Source organism: Podarcis gaigeae (assembly GCF_964106915.1).
Source record: "Podarcis gaigeae genome assembly, chromosome: 14".
Taxonomy (NCBI): Eukaryota; Metazoa; Chordata; class Lepidosauria; order Squamata; family Lacertidae; genus Podarcis; species Podarcis gaigeae.
Genome location: NC_139690.1, coordinates 19,656,540 through 19,666,717, shown reverse-complemented (window position 1 = coordinate 19,666,717; position 10,178 = coordinate 19,656,540). Strand labels below are relative to the sequence as shown.

Sequence of the window (10,178 nt, the reverse complement as noted above, 5' to 3'; positions counted from 1 at the left end):
GATAGTTCTCGTAGACGACTGTTTGGGACCTTGGCAACATTCCTAGGACTCTGGTTCATTCACTATTATTTTTTATATATGTATTAAAAAAAACTGAAACAGGTAAATAAGGGGAGCAGGAATACTACATCCATTCTTGTTTCCTTGTGGTCTAGTGGCTATTTTTTGTTTCTGGTTTGTTTGTTTGTTTTACCCGTAGGTGATGAAATCCTTTTGAACTGTATATGTTCCAATAACGAAAAGCAAAACTGTATAGAGTCTACACATGTGAAAGAATCAGCAAAGTGGGGCTTGTTTGGAACAGCATCTGTCCCCAAATGCTGAAAGTAGAAGTCGGGGCTAGGTGGGGGGCAATACGAAGGTGGTTGGGGGTCAGTAAAAGGAAGTTCTTCCAGGGGCATCACCCTGGATCAGAGCCCAGTCTTTGCCAGTTCTGCACCAGGGGACGGAGCCCGCAAAGTGCAGCTACAGATCAGGCACAGTCTTGCCAGTTTTTAATTTAATTTATTAATTTTTTTGGCGGGATTATCTCTTAGCGTTCCCAAGTGGGTTGAGCTCCACACAGCAACTGGAACCAAAAGAGCGCAGTAGGATTCACAGTTCCACACCTTGAGTTAAAAGATCCTGTTTTCCCTTTTTCTTTTTTTGTTCCTTTTTAATACTGTAGGTTCTTTTTCCTCCCTCGCTCTCTCCTTTTTTCTTATAACGCCTTACATTTTCCTGTAATGGCAGCTTCTGGTGGGAGTTGAATATATCTTTCTCTCTATATATATTATCTCTAGATATATATATATATGTAAGCCAAGCTGCTTTACAGGTGGGTTGTCAGGACCTTTCTGTTTGAAGTTGTAATTGTCTTTTTATTTGTTCAGTGTTGTACGTGTAGCAGGCACTTGAGTTTATATGAATATGTTGGCTTGAGGTCAAGGGAGAGGTAGGGAGGGGAGAAGAAGGGCAGAGCAACGGTGTTGGAGGAAAGGGACCGCTGCTAGCCAAGGATGTCCAGGTAGATTGGTGTGGCTTTGCCGAGGGCGTGAAGGATCTTGTAGATTTCCTTGATGTTCAGCCGCTGCTGAGGTTCCCTCTGCCAGCAGCCCAGCATGATGTCGTAAACCTCCTTGGGGCAGACTCGAGGACGCTCCAAGACTCGGCCTTGGGTGATGCACTCGATGACCTGCAATGCATAACAGAAAAGTCACATACACCCCAAACCATCTTTTTAAAGTTTACCCATCTGGGATGAGCATATGTGTGATTTAATCATTATACAATTATTAACAACAATAAACAAAACTGCTCCGGGATTCTTATTTTTTTTACTTTGAATCATAATATTCTGCAAAAAATGACAATGGTTCTTCTGAAATAAACTCAAAACCTCGGTGTCTTAAGCTCAGGTCCACTTGCCCCTCCAGATGTGTTTCTGCTAACTTTAGGGAGAATTCTTTGAATGTGGGCTACTGCTGGATTTTAACCTTGGTTTGACTACCTCATATTGTAATATCAGGCTTTCCCGTACGCTGGAAGGGTTGTAGGGTACAAGGAACACACTGGCATAGGGGATTTAACTACATACACAAGTTCTGTAAGTTCAGGCTGTAACAGGAATTAGCATTATTATTGGCAAACATGTCATTTTGGACCCCAAGTTACATCTTTTATCCACTTTTGATGGTGCTAACGCCAAACCTATTTGCCAAAAAATAATTTTAGATCTGTTAGTTGTTGCTCATTACATAATAGCTCAAGGATGGAAGAGCACTTTTTGTTACTCTTTGGACTTATCATTTTAAAAAGTAAAGTTTATTGTTATCGCTGAAAAACTGACCCGTAAGTTTCATGCTGCCAGGGGCACTGTGGACCCCTCAGAATTTGAATCTGCTTGGGGGCTATCTTATGCTTAGCACATTCCTACCAAACATGGTTTTATCTGGCATCATTAATGAATACTTGCCATATCTTCTATAAATGTGAAACTTGTATCCTGCCAGGTAATAAATGTTATGCTGTTCATTCTTTTTTTAGCTTCATTTTTTATCGTGTATTTTTATTCTCCTTGCCTTTATGACTGTTTTTATGAAGCATTTTAGTTTGCTGCTTTGTTTATTTAAAAAAGAAAGAAAGGAAAACCTGCTCGAGTTAGCTTTTGTGGGAGGTAAGTATTCTCTTGACAATATTGTACAGGGGCCACCTGTTTCTCCAGAATTTATTCCTATATTCTCTTGCCATTCTTGCTCCTAGGTAAGATAACTGGGGTGGGGGTGGGATTTGCCAGGCAGCTGTTATTACTGGTTGCCCCCTCTCCCTTGTCTGAAGCTCATAAGCAGCACTGCAGTGGCATCCCAGTGTCCTGACATGCACTGCCAATAGCAGCAGATCTCAAACAATGCACTGAAGTCAGCCAAACCCAGCGAGGGTGGTCCCCAGAGCTTATTGCTTCTGAATAGTAATGGGCACTGCCACACATCCAAACAGATAGTTATCATTCCAATGTTTGCATATAAATAGCAAAAAGGGTAGAGAGATTAAGAAGCTCTGTGGAAGGAAAGGGAAGAGAGAGGGGTGATAAAAACATGACAGGCAAAAGAAGCTATGTAGTCACAAAGCCAAGAGTGGTGGTGGCTACAGGGAGAGGTGTCTGTCAATGTGATGGCTCCAGCCCTGCTGTTGGATAGCAGGTACAAGGTTCCAGTGAAATTTCACCTTCCATGAAATGTGAAGTAACCACGCTTAGCTACTTATACTGAATCAGGCATTGGTCCATCTATCTCAGTATTATCTACAGTAGTTGGCAGTGACTTGCCAGGGTTTCAAGCCAAAGTTTCTCCCCTCCACCCTACACACAGATTTACTTGGAGATGCTAGAGATTGAACCTGATAGAGGCATGTGATTATGGAGGCCAGTGCTTATTGCCCCAACACAGGAAGCTGCCTTATTCCAAGTGAGACCATTGGTCCACATAGCTTCATATTGTTCACACTGACTGGCAGCAAGGAGTTTTCCAAGAAGGAGAAGAGATAAATAAGCCCAATGAAATAAGGAAGGCCTTTTTGGACTTTTACAGAGGACTCTTTAAAAACACAGAAAGGAATAACATGAGGAAAATAGAGAGATATTTAAAAGCTAAGAACATCAATAAGATTTCCACAGTAGAAAAAGAGAAGCTGAACGCTCTAATTGAGATAGAAGAAATCAAAGCAACAATTAAGAACTTAAAAAATGGGAAAGCCCCAGGCCCGGATGGGTTTACCGGCAGATACTATAAGGAGATGGAACCAGTTCTGCTGACCCCATTGCAAGAAGTAATGAATAACATCCTCAAAGAAAGAGAATTACCAGAGTCGTGGAAGGAGGCATTGATCACATTAATTCCTAAACAAGACTCAGATTTACAGCAGATCAAAAACTATAGACCGATTTCCTTGTTAAATATAGACTACAAGATTTTTGCGGGAATCCTAGCAAAGAGATTAAAAGACATCCTGGCAGAAAGTATACACAAAGACCAAGCCGGCTTTTTGCCGGGTAGGCAAATGAAAGACAACATAAGAAACATAATAAACATCATAGAATACTTAACAGACAGGTGCGATAAGCAAGGTTTGTTGTTATTCGTGGACGCCGAGAAAGCGTTTGATAATGTAATATGGGATTTCCTGCTGAAACAATTGGAACATATGGAAGTGGGCACTGAATTTTACAACGGGATAAAAGCAATCTACACAGAACAAAGGGCAAGACTCATAATAAACAATGTAGAGATTGCAGAAATAATAGTAACAAAAGGAACAAGACAGGGATGCCCACTGTCCCCATTACTGTTTGTAATGGTATTAGAGGTCTTACTTAATTCCATAAGAGACAACAAAAAAATAAAAGGAGTAAGGGTCGGTCAGAACGAATATAAAATTAAAGCTTTCGCTGACGATCTGGTTGTAACAATGGAAGATCCATTAGACTCAACAAAAGAGGTACTTGAAGAATTTGATCAATTTGGAAAAGTATCGGGCTTCAAACTTAATAAAAGGAAAACAAAAATGATAGTTAAGAATATGCACAAGGACAAAGTTGAAGAACTACAAAGAGAAACGGAATTAGAGGTGACTAAGAGGGTGAAATATCTAGGAGTATGGGTAACGCCAAAAAATATAGATTTATTTAAAAATAATTATGAAATAGTATGGAAAGGAATTAAGAAAGATATAGAAACGTGGGGCAGGCTCAGATTGTCATTTTGGGGAAGAATAGCCACAATTAAAATGTCCGTACTTCCAAGAATATTATTTCTCTTCCAAAATATCCCAGTGATCAAAGGTACAAGGATATTTAAAGTCTGGCATAGGGAGATCTCAAAATTCATCTGGCAGGGGAAGAAGCCCAGAATAAAATTTAAATTGTTGACGGATGTGAAGGAAAGGGGAGGCTTCGCCCTGCCAGATTATTAGTCCATCTAACTCAGTACTGTGTACACTGGCTGGCAGCAGCTCTCCAGGGTTCTGGGCATTGTTCTCTCTTAACCTCACCAGGAGATGTCAGGGACTGCGCCAAGGGACCTTCTGCATGTAAAGGAGATGCTTTTCCATGGAGCTACTGTTCTTCTAACATTCTAAGCTGGTCCCTACCCACAAGATCTGTAGGTCTTTCAAGAGCATCCCTCACAGTCAAACATCAAAAGCAAACCTTGAAAATATTCTGAATTGTTTCCAAATGACACAATTACATCATTTCTTCCCTCAGCTGCACCTAAGACCAGCTTTTCTGGAAACAGGATTGGATATTCCTCCTGCCAAATTCACACATCAAACCTAGGCCAAGTGTTTCCCACAAATGCATGGTGTGTGTGTGTGTTGTGCATGATATGTTAAATGACAGTAACAGGCAACACTGAGAGCATAGAAGGACCTGCATTAGGCATAGAAATAAACACCTTCAATTATTCTCTGTCTACAAATTAAGGAATGTTTATCTGGAAAGCAGAAAATGCACACCTTTTTTTTAAAGTCAGACCTGAAAATCTAATAGGTATGCAGAAGGACAAATATGAGCAAATTTCCATCCCTCACACCTCAGTCGATTTTGCATCTCACACCACATGAGTCGCATCTCCTGCTAAGCCTTACAAGATATTTCTGCAGATACCTCTGAATGTAGTCTAGCAGTTCTCTCTTAACAGGTTTTTCTCTTCTTCCATAATTCCCTACAAGGTTATTTTATTTTCCTCCGGTTCTAACTGGAAGGATGCTGAAACCCAGGACTATGGAGGGTGGAATTGGGAAACTTGTTTGCTTGACACCTGCTCAACGGCTACATAGATTTCCTACAATTTTCATTGGTCTCTGCCTATCCAAGCTTTTGGATAGTGGATTGCAGCCTTGTCACCCTTGGCTGTTTCAATGAATTTGGACCAGCTGGGACAGCACAGCTGGGAGAGCACGAGTCTCTTAATCTCAGGATTGTGAGTTCAAGCCCTACACTGGGCAAAAGCTTCCTGCAATTGATATTAACTACCCTTGCCGTGCCAGGAGATTGTTTCTGCGTCTGTCCCCCACACCCACCCACTGCCACATGCTCAATACCTCTGTGTTTGACAGCTGGAACCATGGCTGCTTCCCGTATGTGAAGATTTCCCAGAGGATCACCCCAAAACTCCAGACGTCGCTCTCTGTCGTGAATTTGCGGTACATGATGCTCTCAGGAGGCATCCAACGGATGGGGAGCATGGTATGTCCTCCAACCTGCAAGATACAACAAGACGTTGGTTATTAGAACTGTAAGAGAACACACTATAGTCAAGTTCAGCTTTGGGGTCATTGAATGCTATATACACACATATACAAATTGAACACTAGTAACTCTGGGAGAATGCCTCAGCTATGGTCTTTCTTTCCAAGATGCTAGCTTATTGCAGCAAAAGAGGTTTTGACAATATCCTGGGTAGAGATGAGAGAGGTCTCTCCAAATTGTCTTGGATTAAATGTGGAAATAAACTAGTGAGAAAAGTGGGTGATCTTGGACAGGGATCAGCAACCTTTTTCAGCCTTGGGCCAGTCCACCATCCCTCAGACCTTGTGGTGGGCCGGACTATATTTTGAAAAAATAATAATGAATGAATTCCTATGCCCCACAAATAACCCAGAGATGCATTTTAAATAAAAGGACCCATTCTACTCGTGTAAAAACATGCTGATCCCCAGACCGTCCGTGGGCCAGATTGAGAAGGCAATTGGGCCGCATCTGGCCCCTGGGCCTTAGGTTGCCTACCCCTGATCTTGGATCATTTTCCCCAAGCTAACAGTGAAAACAACCCACTTCTATACCTTTTAAATCTCCACCTATTCAGTGTAAGGGAGGATCATTGTTCTATTATATTGAACAGGGGGAGAAATGAAAAGGCTACAGGGCCAAAATGTGAGAAGGAGACATCTCCACTCTTGGCTTTTGCCCTTTCAGCCTTGCGATTCTAGAACTAAGGCACGGGGGCTGGATCCGGCTGAATCGCTTTTTAAATCCGGCCCGCGGACAGTCCAGTAATCAGTGTGTTTATACATGAGTAGAATGTGTCCTTTTATTTAAAATGCACCTCTGGGTTATTTGTGGGGCATAGGAATTCATTCATATTCCCCCCCCCAAAAAAAATATAGTCTGCCCCCCCCCCCCACAAGGTCTTAGGGGCAGTGGACCGGCTCCCTGCTGAAAAAGTTTGCTGACCCCTGTCCTAGAAACTTGTGTGAGCTCTTTACATAAATTAATAACACTCAGATTCTGTGGAATCTTAACAACATGTTCTGCACCTTTCCCTTCTTGTGTTTCCACTGATTCTTGGCATGGATGCAGCTTGATGACGAGACATAGAAATCTGAAAAGGCATTTGGATTTCCTGCTTTAAATTACTTACTTTTTAAAGCACGAGCCGATTTTCCTATTATGCCTATTATGGCTATTTTTGAGCTAGGCTTTTCTCTTTTGGCTTGCTCTCTCTTTATAAAGTCTATAAAATGGCATCAATCCACTTGAAGTCATGGTATGCGCACACGAGTAACTTGCAGCTGCAGTCTTTGGAAGACGAGCCGGCCCTTACATATACTATGGTAATGGGAGCATAACAAGGGAGATTAAAAGACTCGTTGTGCTTCTGAAGCACTGATGTTTGCCCAGCTCTTGAAACATCTGCATCATGGCTCCAGCCCTCTTGGGGATTGCAGTAGGGAGGGGGAAAAATAGTTCTGGGACCAGTTTCCTCCCTCTTTTTTAAAAGTTATTTCTGTGCACCAGGTGGATGCATAAAAGCAGAGGGGGAAACAGCCTGGATTTATGTGTACAAAATGAGCAAAGTCTAGGAAAGATTTTGAAGGCCTGCCCTTGGGATTCAAAGAGAGGTTGCAGAATAGCATGGGCTGAACTAAGGAAGGTTTCCATTCCGCTACAGTTAGGTCTTTTGCCCCCCAAAAATGGCCTTATTCATCTTGTGATGAATTTACAAAACTTTCATAATTAATTAATTAGATTCCACCCGATTTATTTACATAGAAAGGAAACACAATGCAGATGAGAGGGCTGGGACTTAATCAAGTCTGTATCATTTACAGCAGCAAATACTGGTTGTATTCGCTGGGTTAATTTTCATTTGCAGCATCAAAAGTGAATATCAGCAAATTTTGCCCTCTTTCTGTCAGAATTTTCCAACATCCTTGTTAGAGAACAACATTTCCCCACCTGGCCAACAGGAAAAGAAGAATCTGATCATTACTCTTTTTTTGGTCAAGGCTAAGCTATGTCCATAGAGTAGGACCTCTGAAGTTCTGAGTATTAAACTGAGATTTACAGTTAATTGATGAATAGACTGCTTAAGACCCCTGGCTTATCAACTGCTATGGACTAAATGACAACTCCTGAAGGAAACATCTGAGTAAACAGAAAGAAGCTGAACCATTCACAGCTATGCATTATACTCACTACTGGACTGCGCTACAGAGTTTGGGCTCTGCTGCTAAGCTATACAATTAACAAGAGCTGGGAAGTGATTTATATAATGCGCTTCTTTTTTAAAAAGAGGAAAATAAGCACTGAATATTGGATGGGTTTAGCACTTTGGCTGATTAATTTCATAAGGGGACTGGAGCAATATTATGCAATCTAAATGTGCACCATGCAACACTTCTCTTATAGTGCATCACATTCTGCATAGTCATGAGTTACCCTTAATGTTTTGGATTATGTTTACAGATGAATCACAAGGACATCAAAATCATTTGAAATGGAATTTGTGCATTCTGCACTTTCTTTAATAGAACTCATAAGCCATGCAGAGGCAATATTAATTCTGGGGATAATCAAACACATGGAAAAGGAATCGTGTAAGCTAGCCCTGATCCCCAATGCCACACATCAGCCAGGTCATCTGCAGAGAATTGTGGAAGTGAAGACCTACAAGCTTACCATTTATTAGGGGTGGGCAATTCTGTCTGTTTCAGTTACTCTCCCTTTCTCATTTCCCCCAGGCTTAAATTTAGTTCTCCATCATTTCCACATCAGTGTACGATAATTTTCAATAATTATCTTATTGGTTTTCATAACAAAATATAACTAGACAACTAAACATAATCTCTCTCTCTCTCTCTCTCTCTCTCTCTCTCTCTCTCACACACACACACACACACACATATATAAATTTTGCCAGCTGCCAGGTCTTTATCCTATCCATGTCTTTATAATACCCATTGCTCTTTCAGTTTCTCGGTCTCCTATGTTATTTCAGCAGGGCTGCATGGAACCATCCTTCCATTGCAATATCATCTTCTCGAACTAGTATACTTTTTTCTTATAAAAGTACTCATGACAATTCATCAGCATGTTCCTGTTTTTCTTCTTCTAATATACATGTTATTTTCATGGGTGCCTTGGCAGAAAGGCAGGATATAAAAGCAATAAATAAACAAAACAAATACATGCATTTCATGAATGCAAATCACTTTCCCCCGACAGAATGCCTTCTTTTGTATATATTTTTTCACTAATATATACATTTGCATGCACATCCAGCCTACTATATGCAGGTTTGTAGACATTACTTGGCTGGAGAACTGCATTGCAGAAATGTAGGTAAGGGCAACTTTTGAAGGGTGGTAGTGCAATGACAAACCTAGACAGCATCTTAAAAAGTAGAGACATCACCTTGCCAACAAAGGTCCATATAGTAAAAGCTACGGTTTTCCCAGTAGTGATGTACAGAAGTGAGAGCTGGACCATAAAGAAGGCTGATCGCCAAAGAATTGATGCTTTTGAATTATGGTGCTGGAGAGTCCCATGGACTGCAAGAAGATCAAACCTATCCATTCTTAAGGAAATCAGCCCTGAGTGCTCACTGGAAGGACACATTCTGAAGCTGATCATATACTTTGGCCCCCTCATGAGAAGAGAAGACTCCCTGGAAAAGACCCTGATGTTGGGAAAGATGGAGGGCACAAGGAGAAGGGGACGACAGAGGACGAGATGGTGGGACAGTGTTCTCGAAGCTACCAGCATGAGTTTGACCAAACTGTGGGAGGCAGTGGAAGACAGAAGTGCCTGGCATGCTCTGGTCCATGGGGTCACGACTAAATGACTAAACAACAACAACAAAACAGTGTTTCAAGCCACATATAATTTTGGAAAGTGTTGGCTTTTGCAGTGCAAACTGAATCAAATTTGTCCTGCATCCTTACTGCCTTCATTCAGGGAAATCCCAGTACTGAAAGTGGGATGGAATGATTCATAGAAAGCCATTCATAAATAGAAATGAATAAATAAATACAAATGTAAAATGTTTGGGTTCCATTTTTCACTCACTCGAGAACCATCCCACATCTTTCAAAACCTCTCTCCCTTTCTCCCACTTCAGTAAATGGGAGAACCAGACTGGGAGACTTGTGAAATCCAGGAGTGGGGCCAACAGAGCTGACCCCACTTCTACCTCTGTATAGTTAATCAACAATTATCCTTGGCCTCAAGGGTATCTGCACAGTGCTTTCAAAGTAGGTTTATATCATACTTCTTTAAAGACATGGTTGTTTCCGATTGGGAAATTAGTCACCGTTTTGAGAAAGGTAGAAGTGATTCATTGGGATACATGAAATTAATCAAGTTGCAGTGAGTTATGTGCAAGTAATGAATCAAGATCATTGCATTCCTACTGGAAGAC

The 10,178-nt window shown here is 41.3% G+C and overlaps 1 protein-coding gene across 2 annotated transcripts in view; it reads right to left on the bottom strand.

Annotated features, from left to right (window-relative positions):
* Positions 1-488: 488 nt before the first annotated feature.
* The window catches only part of NTRK3 (neurotrophic receptor tyrosine kinase 3), a 414,011-nt gene continuing 404,321 nt past the window's right edge, over positions 489-10,178 (bottom strand). For both annotated transcript variants that reach the window (XM_083712570.1, XM_083712569.1), the window contains 2 exons: positions 5,578-5,736; positions 489-1,174 (listed from right to left, as the gene is read on the bottom strand). In XM_083712570.1, the coding sequence (XP_083568696.1) occupies positions 989-1,174; positions 5,578-5,736 (345 nt within the window). In that variant the 3' untranslated portion in view covers positions 489-988. The remainder of the gene's footprint in view (positions 1,175-5,577; positions 5,737-10,178) is intronic.